The 15,054-nt window shown below is 46.4% G+C and overlaps 1 protein-coding gene across 1 annotated transcript; it reads left to right on the top strand.

Annotated features, from left to right (window-relative positions):
- The first annotated feature begins 6,145 nt into the window (after window positions 1-6,145).
- On the top strand, window positions 6,146-8,239 carry IER5 (immediate early response 5). The gene has a single exon (XM_080648805.1). It carries the CDS (start codon window positions 6,367-6,369, stop codon window positions 7,273-7,275), a length of 909 nt encoding a protein of 302 aa, XP_080504931.1. The 5' UTR covers window positions 6,146-6,366; the 3' UTR covers window positions 7,276-8,239.
- The last annotated feature ends 6,815 nt before the right edge of the window (window positions 8,240-15,054 follow it).

The raw sequence follows: 15,054 nt of genomic DNA, 5'->3' as shown, positions 1-15,054 counted from the left end.
TTGTGTTTCTCTACTTCTGTGGCGACTTCTCGGTTCTAGAAAGAATTCTCTGCTGGCCAGTTTAGCTCTGTTTTCTACATTTTCCTTTGATTTTCTCCTCAACTCCGCAACTGTTTTTTTGTTTTATTTCCTTTTTACTTTATCTTTCCTCTCCTTTTCCTCTTCTCCAATCAAGGACCTTTGTTAATTGCTCACAATATGCTCAGGCATATTTATATGTCCACACCTTCCTATCCCTTTATTATCTCTAGGACAATGTTGTCCGATAGAAATATAATTTGAGCCACATATCTAAAAAGAAACAGGTTAAATTAAATTTAATCTTTTATTTAACCAAATCCAAAATTTTATCATTTCAACATGTAGCCATTCTAAAAATATTAATGAGATATTTTGCATTCTCTTTTTGGTACTTAGACTGAAATCTGCTGTGTTTTACAATTTACCTTCCACTCTGAAACTAAATTTCCAAACTTCAGAAATATGACACAACTAGAGGCCCGGTGCATGAAATTCGTGCATGGGTAGGGTCCTTAGACCTGGCCTGCAATTAGGGCCAATCTGTGGGGCGACCAGCAGTGCAATCAGGGGGCCCCCACTGGCACCTGCCTTGGCCAGCCTGGTGTGGCCCATGGACCAGCCCCACCCCCTGCCACTGCCTACTTGCCAGCTGGCCCTGCCCCCCGCCGCTGCAGGTCACCTCCCTCTGTGGGGCTATGTGGGGTGATCAGGAAGCGGGGGCTTGCTGGCACCTGCCTTGGCTGGCCTGGAGGCAGCTCCTGTGTTGAGTGTCTGCCCCCTGGTGGTCAGTGCGCATCATAGTGACTGGTCGTTCACCGTTCGGTCACTTTGCATATTAGGCTTTTATTATATAGGATAAAGTTGGTTTTTGGGACAAGGGTTTTATTGATCATGTTTCAGTTTTTAGGTTTGAATTCAATGGAATTTAAAATTCAGTTCCTCAGTTGCATGGGCCACATTGGCCTGGTGGCTACCGTATTGAATAGTATGGGTTTTATATGGTGGTGTTTCCTCATTCTGTGCCTTGAGAGGGTACTAGGTTCATTTTAATGAGGTTTGAGTGCTCTGCTTATTGATTTGCTTTCCTTAAGAGTATTACAGAAAGCAAGGTATGACAAGGACGATCATAAAAACAACCAAAGGGTCTCTGAACCAAGATAGGAAATTCAGGACAAAAGGAAAGGTTGGGGCTGAAATAGTTTAGAAAAGGAAATGGGGGTGAGGAAAGAAAACAGGCTTTGGTGCTCACCCCTAGTCAAATGCTATTTGGAGATAAAGAAATTCTACAGTAGTCAAGCAGCCCAGGGAAAAAAGGCTGTAAAATATGCCAGAATTGTGAGAGAGAAAAAGTTGGATTAAAAAGTGGATTTGTCTGTTCTCAGAAGAGCAAGAGGAGTATCGCTTACATAAAGTGCTAATATTATACTTTTATAGAGCTTTTTACCTAAAGAATTCAGACCTGGCCAACATGGCTCAGTGGTTGAGCATCAACCTATGAACCAGGAGGTCATGGATGGATTCCCCATCAGGGCACATGCCCGAGTTGTGGGCTCGTTCCCCAGTAGGGGGTGTGCAGGAGGCAGCTGATCAATGATTCTCTCTCGTCATTGATGTTTCTATCTCTCTCTCCCTCTCCCTTCCTCTCTGAAATCAATAAAAATATATTTTAAAAGAAGAATTCAGGATGTCATACAAATGATGATTCACTCACATAAGCAACTTTGGCCAAGAAAATGTCAAAAATACTAACATTGAAAGGCAGGCACAATTCAGATAACTTATTTATTTATTTATTATTAGTATCAAACTTCCAGGATTTTTAAATTTAATTTATTGGGGTGACACTGATTAATAAAACCATATAGGTTATCAAGTGTACAACTCAATAAAACATCATGTGCACACTGCATTGTACGCTCACCACCCAAAGTCAAGTCTCTTCCTGTCCTCAATTAACTTATCTTTATTTCACCCACCCACTTCTCACTCATTGTCACTTCTTACAGAGATATTGTGTGCATAACCCATAGTGAGTTTGCACTGTTCTTATACAGACTAGACTCAGTTTAAGGCAATATAAGCTCTGTAATCACCTGATAATAACACTTAGCCTTCATTAGTCAAGCAAACAAGAAATAAAGTCAACAGCAGTGGGCAGACAGACCCTGTACTGAGAGGAATTCCCAGGCCAGAGCCAGGTAGTGCCTGAGCGGGAACAGCTGTGGCCAATCCTCAGCATGCGAATCTGCTCATGCCAAGCTGAGAAGATGGGGGGTGGACGGACAGCACAGACCCACCGGATATGCTTGGCCATTTCTTCCAGAGCACGGCTTCTCCTGTCTTTCTGATAGCCCTAATGCTTCTCATAGTGCTACCAGTTGTGTGTGTTTTTTTAACTGAGAAACATCTCAAAGATTGATGACAGCAAATTTAATTACTTGCTTCCTAAAACTTAGAAGAATTTGTTATAGATCTTCCCACCTTTTTTGGTAAATGGAGGTGAAGCTTGCTGATCATAAGAGCCCAGGCCCTCCAGAAATAAATTCTCAAGTTACCATTTTGCTATCTCGGGATTAGAGAAAATCCTGATAATAACAGTGATCATGCTCAATCTCAAGGCAGCAGACATTTATTGAGCACCCATTATGTGGTGTAGTAGAAAAAAGCATTCAAAATTCAACAAGTACTAACAGGGTACCTACCATGTGCTCAGTACTGAGCTAGGCACTGGTATAACAGTAACAAGTAGACTTAGAAAGTGCTTGTGTGCTGCTAGACTCTACTAAGCGCTGTAGGTATTTTTCTTATTCCCATTTTACACAGTAGGTGACAGAGGCACAGAAGGTTAAATAATTAAACTAGGACATGGTTTTCTCATTTCACCTAGATGTGAAATAACTTTTCAAAAGTCACAGGGCAGGTAAGATGAAACAAGGTTTGAACCTCAGAGCCCCACCCTCACACCTTAGAGTTAAATAGATTTGGAGTTGAATCCCACCCCTCTGCCTACAATTGTATGACTTCGGGAATTACCTAACCTTTCAGAGTCCTAGTTTCCTCTTCTGTAAATGGAGAAAATGACACGTGCTTTTAGAACTTTATAAGGGTGATAAATAAGGCCCGCAAAGTGACTAGCACAGTGCCTGGCAGACAATATCATGATTAGGGGCTCATTCATCCAAGTGCGTAATCAATCACTCAGTATGCATTGCTATGGCAAGTTGTTGAAATACGGAAATGCTTCCATGCCAGCTGGCAGAACCTCTGCCCTAGGCACCTTGTGTACCCTCCTTTCTGGCCATTCAGTCCTTCCTGCAGAAGCCCAGCCTCCACCCCCTCCCCCACAACCGCAGGCACTCTAAGGGCCTCTGGGACTCTGTTCTGATGGTTAGTGCCTGGTCACCCAGTTGTTAAATATTTTCTTTATCTCCTGGTATAGATGGGCTTTTGCCTTCATTGAGAGCACAGCTAGGGAGGGGCCTGGGCATGAGAGGGGAAAATGATGAGGGCAATGGTGAAGAATGCTTCATGCAATGCAGGATGGCGAAATGCCCTGCTCAGGTGGGTCAGGAAGGCTTCATGAAGTCTAGCTCTATAAATGACCTGTCTGGGTGGGTAGTGGCTTCCTCGATAATCACTAAGGTTCATTTTGTCTCTTGTTTTTTCATTTTTGCTATCTCTACCTAGTTCAGGCCTCATGACCCTTTGCCTAAACTCCCACAAGAGCTTTATAATTAAGTGGTCCTCTCTATAATTAAGTGTACTGACTGTTCTAGGATCCATTCTGTGGTTCTCTTACTCAACAACCTTTAGTAGCTCCCAGTGGCCCATCTCTTCATTGAGCCATCTATGACCCACTATCATGTAGGCCCAGCCTCTGTTTCTTGCCTTTTCCACTTACTATGGTGCCTGGCATTCCTGTCAAGTGGGATGTTCCCTATGCGGGATTCTGTTGCTTCTGCTGCTTGGAACTTGTGGATCCTACTTGAGGATTTTTCAATACCCTCCTCAAATACAACTTCTTTCTCCCATCTAAGTCCCTCCCCACCCCACTCTCCCCACCCCCATGTCTCTTCTCCCACCCCAATGTGGTGTTGGGGGTGATGTGTTCCGATAACTATCATACATTGGTGGCTTATTATGTGCCAGGCTGTTCTAAGAGCTTTGCATGTTACCTTGTTTTAGCCTCACAAAAACTCTTAAGGGGTAGGCACTATTATTATCTTCTTTTAAGATGAAAAAGACTAAAGCACAGAAAGGTGAAATAACTTTCCAAAGGTTACACAGCAAGTAAAAAGTGGAGCTGGGATTCCAACTCAGGAAGCTTGTCTTCAGAACCTGTGCTCTTAATCCGTGTTTTATAGTGACTAATAACTCTCAAAGAGAGAATAAAAGAAAGTATTTCTCATGTTATTACCCAAAATATACAGGTTGCTTTGTAATTATTTGTGTTATTATTTTATGTCCTTCTTTATGTGAGCTGAAACTTCCTAGAGGGGAGGAACTCTGGGCCTCATGGTCTGGTGTTTCAGTTGCCATCAATCATTTGTGGGCACAGGTAGTGTTACTGAGGCATCACATCCTTTGGAGGCCTCTGATTGTGAATTGGCCATAATCAAGCCCACCTTTCACTAGTATTTCTCCTAACTAAATACAGCGAGTCCTCAAATGTCATTTTGTTCAACGTCTTTTCCTTATAACAATGAGATGTCATAGGAACTTTACTCTTATTTACGTCTATTAGCCTATGGTAAAAACTGGTTTCATTATACATCATTTCACTTAAAGTCACAAAACCTATCAATGACATTACTTGAGGACTTACTATACACCACTTGGCTAAATCCTAGTCAGGCTAACTGTTCCACATAGACTCCCATGTGCTCAGTTTCATGATTCAGACTGTGGCTGAGTTGTCATTTATGTTCTGCATAATAGAGCAGATGTGTATGTGATTTCTCCCTTTTAGAGTTGGAGAGACTAAGTGTCTGGAGGTTATGTACCCAGAGTTATCAGGCAGATCTGTGTTGGAGTTTAAGTGGGACTAACTGGAACTGACTCTCCAGGAACCGAGTCCAGGACCCTGGACAACCCTGTGGTGATTCTGCCCTAATGTCATGTACTAAGGGTCAGTAGATGGTTGACTGACCAGAAAATTCTGGAACACTCCTCCCCAATGTTTTTACCTTGGCACAAAATAAAATTATGACATCATGATGAGAACACAGAACTTCTCTATTTATATTTTTAGAACTTGCTAGATTTTTCCAAGGGTGGCTGGTCAGCCCTCCTGCTGAAGAAAAATCATTGTAGAGAATCTGTACCGCCTTCCATCGTAACCTATGTGACAACTGTGTTGGTTCTTAAATCTAGAGAACAAAGTGATAGGTGCTGGTCTTTGTACCTAGACACAATTTCTTGATAAGCAACCAAAATGTAGGAACTTTTAGAACCTCCTTTTTCTTTTTTCGGGTTTACAATTAACAGATGCTAATGAGAGAGAGAGAGAGAGAGAGAGAGAGAGAGAGAGAGAGAGAGAGAGAGAGAGGCTGACTCTAGGGGGTAAGGGACTCATACAAAATTAGTATCTGCTAAATATCTTGTAGTAATACTATTTTGTTATCCAGGGGTATCCCTTGCCACATTTTGCTGTCATCTCCATTTCTGCCAGGGGTGACCAGAAGGTTTCAGGTGTGAGGCGCCCTGGAAATGGAGGTGGGGCTTGGGGTGATCAGGGAGGATCCGGACTTTATTGCAGAGCAAAGTCCACCTCCACGATGAAAGTTCGAATGGTTTGTTTTGCTTTGGTTCTGGCAAGCCAGCGCACAAGCCAGAACCTTTTCCTACAAACAATACGGGGCTAAGTCTCCTCCCCTATCACCTACTTTCTGAGCCCAGGCCCGCCACCCGCCTGTCGCTCGCCGCCTGCACACTGTGTCCCCTTTAAGAGACTGCTCCGCGGGACTAACGTTCGAATGGCTCTGGCGCCCCTCCTCGGGCTCCGATTGGCCGCGCGCAGCTCATGAGGGCGTGTCGGCCCGCCCCAGAATGGTTGGCGGCCCTTCGCGATTGGCGGGTGGGGAGCTTATATAAAGCGCCGGGCGGTAGGGCTGCCCTCAGTTAGCGACCGGACGAGAGACTGGGTGTTTGTCTGCACTGGAGGGGACGAAAGGGTCAGTGAGCGCGTCATCGAAATTGGTTTCTCCACGTAATCTTCAGTTGTCGAGGGTCCACCCCTGGGGCCGACTTTTTGAGGCCTCCGACTCCTCTCCCGGCTTGTGACCGGGAGCCCGGGCTCAGCCCTCACCTCCGCGCCTGTCCGCTGGTGAAGGGTCGGCAGGCAGGATGGAGTTCAAGCTGGAGGCGCACCGTATCGTAAGCATCTCGCTGGGCAAGATCTACAACTCGCGGGTGCAGCGGGGCGGCATCAAGCTGCACAAGAACCTGCTGGTCTCACTGGTGCTGCGCAGCGCCCGCCAGGTCTACCTGAGCGACCCGTGTCCCGGTCTCTACCTGGCTGGTCCCTCTGGGACCCCCCTGCAGCTGCCAGCGGAGCCGGCGGCTGGGTCTTCGGCGGGCTGGGGAGAGCCTCCCCCGCCGACCGCCCCCGCCGCCAGGCTGGAGACCGAGCCGCAGCCAGAACACTCTGCGGTCCCAGACGCGCTGCGGGCGGGTGACGCGGAGCCCGCGACTACCGTGACCTGCGCCAGGAACACTCTTCAGGGCGGAGAGGTGGCGGCTGGGGGAGCCGGGGACCAAGCCGGAGGCTCGGACGTCTTCCCCGAGGGGCCCCGAGAGGCTCGCCGCTACTGTGGTTGCCCCCCAGGCGTGGAGGACAAGCCGGGGGCGCCGAGCGCGTCTCCCCCGGGTGACTGCAGCGCGGAGGACGAGCCCCCTGCGCCGCCCCCGCTCTGCCCCAGGAAGCGCCCCGCGGCGGGGGCCGGCGGCTGTGGCCCTGCGGGCCGCCCGGCGCCCGGCTCGACCCCTGTGAAGAAGCCCCGCTGGGACTTGGAGGGGCAGCCGGGCCGGGCGGAGGAAGGGGAGGAGGAGATGGAGACCGGGAACGTGGCTAACCTCATTAGCATCTTCGGCTCCAGCTTCTCGGGACTCCTACGGAAAAGCCCGCGGGGCGGCGGGGAGGAAGCCGAGGGCGAGGAGAGAGGTCCGGAAGCCGCCGAGCCCGGGCAGATCTGCTGCGATAAGGTGGTGCTGAGAGACATGAACCCTTGGAGCACAGCCATCGAGGCCTTCTGAGTTCCCGGCCCGCGCGGGCTGGAGGTTGAGCATCGGGCGTCCCGACGTGAGGGCTGGGCTTCTGCTGGCCCCGAGGACGCCCCGGAGACCGCAGGCGCTGAGCGCGCCGGGGAGACTGGGTGCTGCGGGGCGGCACGGACTGCCCTGGGCCTCGGCGGCCCTGCTGTGTTGGCCTCTCTGGGGACCTCTCTTGAGACTTGGGAGCGTGAGGCTTATCGGAAGAGGACGACCGTTAATTTGTGTGTCTGTGTATGTCTGTGTCTGTAAGTTTGTTTTGTGAATTAAGACTATTTTGTCCTTCTGGAATGCTTCGCCCCTGCCCCAGGGTTTAGGAGATGGGGGCAGGCGGGGACTTTCCTCTACCAGCAGCGCCGAGAAGGAAGCGGCTCACAGGGCCCGGGAGTTCCCCATTCGTTCTCGAGGCAGGAAGGGACTTTACACACGCCCCTCACATGAGAGCTACAGCCGTACCAGAGCCAGGAGCGGCGTTTCCTCGCAGGATTTCATAAGACTAGAGTGATTCAGCCTGGAGTAGAGACTTGTATTATTTCTCCCTCCCCTCCTTTCTCTCACTGAAGAAACGTTTAAGAAACCCTGTGATTATTCTGGGAAAGGGGAATCTTAGCGGCCCTTGTCTTCCCCACAGGGAAAAAAGCTTGATGAACTTCACAGAAGAGTTCAAGCTTGGAAATATGGAGTTATAGAGAAAAGATATATTTTTAAAAGCTCTAGCTCAAAACTACTACACAGTGCTTTTAAAAAGTGTTTAATGAAACAAAGTTTACAGACAGAACCCCTAAGTGAAAAGACCTTATGGTTTTGTAGATATGGTGACTCCAGTCTTTGTTGTATAAAGGTTGGGGGAGCTGGTTTTTTGTACAGTATTTTCTCCTTCGTTGTATTGATTTTTGTATAAAAATGTAACCTCACGTGTCTAACACGTATTAAATATTTTGAAGCAACATCACTGCCTCCTCGTCTGTAATCACCTATCTGGGTTGGGAGGAAGGGGGAGGAGGGGTGCTGTGGTCCAGGCTGTGAAATGGAAGGTGTGGTTCTTAATATCAGTCAAGCACAGACTGGGGATATTGTTTGCTGACTTCACTAAGTATCAAGAGAGACACGTTTAAGTTTCTCCCGCATCAGAGGACTGCTATTAGATACTAATATCAGTGGCCTGCCTGTTTCTTTAAACTTGCCACTAAAACTGCCTTTTTCAAAAGTCAGTTTAGGACAATTTTGCTAGTACTTTTTACAGCTCAGTATGATGGTATCTTAATATTAAAGAACATAAGTACCAATTTTTGAAGGTTTTCCCATCCACAAAAATGTTTTTCACTAAAACCTTTTTGTCTCCTGTTAAGCTATATAACATCTTTCAGGTTGGTTATTGAAAGTAACTCACAGAAGGAAGCTGATGATACTGATTTGCCCAGCTGCTCAGGCCCACCTCTGCATTCCAGTGACTGTCGGGATAGCATTTTCAATGCCTTTTCCCGTTTGTTGTTAAATCTGTAAAAAGTGCCCTAACCGGTTTGGCTCAGTGGATAGAGCGTCGGCCTGCGGACTGAAGGGTCCCGGGTTCGATTCCGGTCGGGGGCATGTACCTTGGTTGCGGGCACATGCCCAGTGGGGAGTGTGCAGGAGGCAGCTGATCGATGTTTCTCTCTCATCGATGTTTCTGACTCTCTATCCCTCTCCCTTCCTCTCTGTAAAAGATCAATAAAATATATTTAAAAAAAAAAAAAAAAAAAAAAAAATCTGTAAAAAGTAAATGCATTAGTGAAAGGAAATTGCTTGTGTCAAATCAGATATGGGAGGAGGCCTAGGAGGACTAAGCAAATTTAACTTATTTAGCAAAACTTCCTGATTTGTTTTGTCATCCAAACGGTGACATCAGTGTTTGGGTGGTTGTAAACATGTAGGTGATCACAGCCAAGTCATCAGTTCATTTCACTACAGTTATTGCATTTGAGAGAGCTTTTTGTCCAAGGCAAAATATTCAATATTTGAAAGTTATTCAATAATCTATTTCAGAAGCAAATCAATTAAGGAACAGTGTCTTAAAATATGGTTGTTAGTACTTTGAAATATGGCATTGGCCTATGAATCTTGTGAATAAAGAGAGTGTTTGAGACATGGGAGAAATTGAGGAAAGATTAGACAAAGTTTTAAGTAAAGTTAGGGCCTTTGAAAAGGAGCATATGAATAGCACTTTGGCCTTCCTAAACTGATTATATAAACTCCTGTCACAGCTGAGTAGGCCAGTGCTTTGATATCTTTGTGAACCTATTGGTGGTTCATTAAGCATAAGGAACTTTCTATTTTATGCTCTATCACCATAATATATTCATAGAATTAAACACTCTCTAATCAAACATTCTCTCTCTTGTTAAAACTGACTTGTTTGTCTTTGAGAGATAGCTACTTAAGTTCTGTTATAGCCACAAGAGATCCATTGGGTGCTGACTGCTTAAACTGAAGAAGGTGTCCAGGGCCTTGATTTTGCAAACATTTCCGTTTGCTAGAAAGTAATTACGATGCTTGAACAGCTACCTCAGTGCATTTTTATATTTGAGAGGGGGTAACATTTGTTGTGGATAAGAGAGTTGATAGGTTTTAGATGAGACGAAAGTTCCTGTTGGCCCTTGTTTTCACATTAAGATGAACCATAGGACCAAGTGTCTGCTTAATTTAGAGAATGTAAATTGTATTTGATAGTTAGGGAGATACAGCTTTGTAGGAATTCAGAGAAGGTCATTATCTTTTGTGTTGCAGAATTGTTGCAGAAGCAGTGTGTGTAATGGTTAGCACATGGGCTCTGGAGCCAGACTGCCTGGGCTTGTATCTCGGCTCTGCCATTTATTAGCTGAGGGCCCTGGGACAAGTCACTTCACCTCTCTGTGCCTCAGTGTTTTCAAGTGTGAAATTGAAATAGTCATATCTATCTACCTCATAGAGTTGTGCAAATTAATGAGTGAATGCCCCTAAAGTTCTTAGGAAAGTACCTTATATGCAACAAGCATTCAATTAAGCTAATATTGTTAAGGCAGAAGTGAATTCTGTATAAAAATCAGATATATGATGATCAAAGAATTGTGTGATTTATAAGAAAGGAGGGGAAAGGAGAATCTTATTTTTTAATTATCCTGTCTGTGAATGTGGGGTTCTTTTATTCTCTTTTTCTCTGGACACTTGACGGTCCCAAAGCTTAGTTCCATGAGCATAGTTTTGCTGGTTGGCAAGTCTCACACCAACCTAGCAACTTTCCTGATTGTAATCAGACAACTCGATTTTCAGGGAGGAGTAAGCAGGAGTGAAAACACTCAAGGAGCAAAGATCCTGTTGACATGCTTTCTGTGGATGAGCAAAGGGGAAAATATAGCCCACAGAGTTATTTTTAGCCTGAATTGCTTGGGCATAGAATGTTTCTTAAGCTGTGTTAATTTATGGGTCCCGGAAAAGATCTTCCCAGTGCCAGGATGGGGTTATCACACACAACTAAATCAGATTCAGTGTGGCTAGACATGAAGCAATACTGTTAGTACCTAACTGCTTCTTGACCACCCTGGGAGGGGCCTGTTCTCTTGATCAAATAAACCTTAGCTGTGGTCTGGGAATGGGGGGTGGGAAGAAATTAACAAAGAATTTATATGCACATATGTATAACCTATGGACAGTCTATAGTTTGGTGAAGGCCTGAGGAAAAGGTGGGAGCGGAGTGGAGAGGATCAATGGAGAGGGAAAATGGGAAATGGTCATCTGTAATTCTTTCAAAAATAAAGATAAATTTTTAAAAACAACCTTTTTTTGGGGGGGAGGGGGGAGGAGTGCTTTGTGACAAGTACTCCAAGAAGATCACTTTAATAATGAGTAAAGGTGTTAAGTTTTAGTACAGTACTTCTCAAGCATGTCTCTTTCCAACTTTTCCACTCAGATTGAACTTGGGGAAGGGAACTACTTGATGGACAGCTTGAACTGCCCCTCTGCAGTGATGGGGCTTGCTCTAAGGGACGTAACCCAGTGCTAATAACCCTTCCGTCCCTACCATTCATCACTGATTGGGTTTTGGGGTGGGAATTGAAAGAGAATGGGCCATTTAACAACGTTGGTAGAATGCTTCTCAGAATAAAAATTAGTAAATATTGGGAACAGAATTAATAATGACAAAACTGCTCCATTTTGTCACTGGATTAGTCTGAGTTTCTTACTGCAACTTGCTAGACATGACAACGCAGCTTAGAGCCTGTGAGATGGGGTCGAAAGGCTAATACCCACTGTGACATGGAGTTTGATGGACATTTATTTCCTTATACTTTTTAAAAGTAGAGTTAGTTCAGTTCACTGAATAACCAAAGAACTTCTGATCTCTTGCCCTAAATATTTTATTCTTGTCCTGTTTGTGAAATTTTTATTCTCCTAGACTTGCTTTCATCCCAGCAGTTACTGAAAGAAAACGAGAATGAAAAGAAACGCTGATCCAACCCTCCCGTGACTATGAAAGAAGCCATTACTATTAGGTGCAGAACCCCAGCGGAGAGAGAGGGCTGCTTCCCAGGGTTCCTGGCACTCTTTCCAGTAATGAGCAGTTTGTCTCTGAGCCTTTGAACCATTGTTCGAATTTAAAATTCTACCCAGTGGAAAGCTTTGGGAGCAAAAATATAGTAGAAGCAGAGTTATGTTAGGATTCATTGTGATCTTAACTCATGCCCTCAGAGTTTTCAGACAATTACTGAAGGTACAATAGAGAAGGGAATATGTGAGAGCAGAAAGTGGAAAAGGATACACACAGCTAGTAGGATGCTTCCTTCCTCATCCAAACAGTTTTTCCCATTGCCTGCCATCCACCCCCACCCCCACCCCCAGCGGGAAAGAGGGTTGTAAAAATAAAATCCCTCTCTAGCAATTGCTCTCTCCCAGAGGAATATAGCCCAAAGCATCTTTGCTGGACTATATCCTGGGGTTTAGCTCAGACTTTTGGAATCTTACACGCAGGGCGGGAGAAGCCTCCGGGGAATGCATTCCTGAAAGGGCCTCTCTCTCTCCCTTGCTCTTCTGACCAGCTGCATACTCCACCACTGGACTCTGCCCACTTATGGGGAAAGATGCTGCCCACAAATGGGCAGGTGATGAAGAATATTGGCTGTCAGCTTTTTGAAAGCTGTTGGAAGAAAGGCTGGCCCCTAAACATGATTCTTTTAGGGCAGTGGTCGGCAAACTGCGGCTTGCGAGCCACATGTGGCTCTTTGGCCCCTTGAGTGTGGCTCTTCCACAAAATACCATGGCCTGGGCGAGTCTATTTTGAAGAAGTGGCATTAGAAGAAGTTTAAGTTTAAAAAATTTGGCTCTCAAAAGAAATTTCAATCGTTGTACTGTTGATATTTGGCTCTGTTGACTAATGAGTTTGCCAACCACTGTTTTAGGGGGTTGGTATAATGTAGGCCTGTGATATTTGTTGGTAAATCTACTTATTTTTTAAAATATATTTTTATTGATTTCAGAGTGGAAAGGAGAGGAAGAGATAAGAGACATCTGTGATGAGAGAGAATCATGGATCTGCTGCCTCCTGCACGTCCCCCACTGGGGATTGAGCCCGCAACCTGGGCATATACCCTGAGCAAGAATCGAACCATGACTCCTGGTTCATAGGTCGACGGTCAACCACTGAGCCACACCAGCTGGGCTAAGTATACTTATTAATAGCTTTCTGGGACCTGGTCACAAGAGGCCCCTGTGTCTGTGATAAGCCACATCTCTAACTTACAGGATGAAGGTGAGACTCACCTTCCCCTTTTCTACCCAATTTCGCACCAAGTCAGCCCTGGCCCCAGCTCTCTACTTTTCCCCTATGAACTGGGCCTCTGACCGGCTGTCCCAGCCCAGTCATTCCAGTAGATGCCAAGGCACAGCTCCGTTCAGTTTTTCTAGAACTCAGGGAGGTGCCAAAAGCCATGTGTTGCCATCTGTTCATTCTCTGACCTGTTCCACCGCTCAGGTCTTGAGAAGGGCAGCTGCCAGGAGCTTGTGTCTCGTTGGTAAAGGAAAACTTATTAGAACCAGATAGGAGATATAAAGGAACACCCCAAGGCACTGAAGTCCCTGGGTGCAGGATTTCCATGGCTGCTCCCCACACTTTCCTGCACCCAGGATACTACCCACTACGTTTTTCTCCAACTTGATCCACATCTGCTTGGCTTTTTCTCTGTAGCCAGTTACAGCATCCTCCTGCCCTCTGTGGCACAGATACTCCCTTCGGTGCGGCACTGTATTGCTTGTCCTCTGACTGTCTGGGCCTTTCTAAGTCTCTCCTCCCACCCTCCGCTCCTGAAGACATTGGCGTTCATTGTTTGCCTGGGGAAGAGTCTGGGTGCTCAGGGAAGAGCTGTGACTGGGAATGCCACCACCCGCTAAGAAGGAGTAGAGTTGGACTTAATGACCTTGACACTTGCAGAGTTTCCTGAGACTATACAGCTGTGGTAGCTGGTCTTCTAACCCTGGAGCCTCACCAGACCCCCAATTCCATCACAATAGCTGGGGGTGGGGGGTGGGAGTAGCCATGCTAGAAACAGCAGCAGCGCTGAAAACCAGCTTGGCTGGACCAGCTTGGCTGGCGGCCAGAGGGAGGAAAGGAGAGGCAAAGGCAGGGCAGCCCAGACACCGGCTACACAGCACTTCCCACCCCCTTCCCTTTCCTGGGGCTGCAGGCGCCGCTTTCCAGAACAGAGAGTGAATCACAGAGCTGCTCTGTGAAGAAAGTCCAGAAGCACCCCTTTGCCTTGTCTTCCCCCTCGAGGCTGTGATTGACTAATAGAAACTTTTCACTGTGAGTTCCAGAGGTGGGAACGGGGTCCTGGTTCTAACTCACTGGACGCATGCAACAGAGCTGACCAGCAGCAAGTGAGCTAGAGTCTCAAGTTTGAAGAGAGATTGTGGGGTGGAGGGCAGCCACCAGGAGGAATTGCCACTGAGTCAAGTTCTGCTCAAGGTCGGCTGTGGGCCCTCTGCGCCCCCACCTCTTCCTCCTACTCACCACTTTTCTTTCCTCTTGGCTTGTTCCAAGCTGCACCACTATCTCCCATTTCTTCTAACAACTTCCCAGTTTTATTTTTGGTTTGGAAAAGGGTGAGAGAGCGCCTTGGCATCTGCATTTATCAGTTCTCTCCTCCTCTCTCTCTCTCTCTCTCTCTCTCTCTCTCTGACTGTGTGACCTACTTTAGAGACTGGAGTTGCTTTTCTTTTTATGGCCTTGGGAGAAATCCCTGAAAGCAAAGATCCTGTTTCAGAGGCTGAACTGCAGGTACCTGGGACGTTTTCCTCAGGTGGTTATTACTCAGATTTCTTCGGTTTTCTCCCCAACCCTACTCCCTATTCAAAATGTATTTTAAAGCTGTCAGGAACTGAGCAGAGATCAACTAGCAATGACACCCATGGCAGGAGTTTAAGCTTCTGCTGGCTCTGCCCAAGAGAGTGTGGAACCAGGAGCTGCCACTGCCCTTGGCTGGTCTCTGCCATGGCTTGGAATGGAGCTAAGACTTAGGGTCCTATGCATAGACTTGACATGCCCAGAGTTTGTTCTGAAAATTTGAAGTTCACAGAGCACTCTTGTGAAATATAAATCTTCATCCTCTTTTCCCTTAAAAAGAAAAAAGTATTTTAAGAGTCTCTCCTGGTCTGCACTGGGGAGAGCAGTTGTAAAGATGCTGTGGGGGCGATTCTGGCCTGTGGGCTAGCCCAGCTGTCGGCTTCCCGACCTTTAGTCACCTCAGCACCAGGCATCGG

Source organism: Plecotus auritus, assembly GCF_963455305.1.
Source record: "Plecotus auritus genome assembly, chromosome: 12".
Lineage (NCBI taxonomy): Eukaryota > Metazoa > Chordata > Mammalia > Chiroptera > Vespertilionidae > Plecotus > Plecotus auritus.
This window is presented reverse-complemented; position numbering and strand designations above follow the sequence as displayed.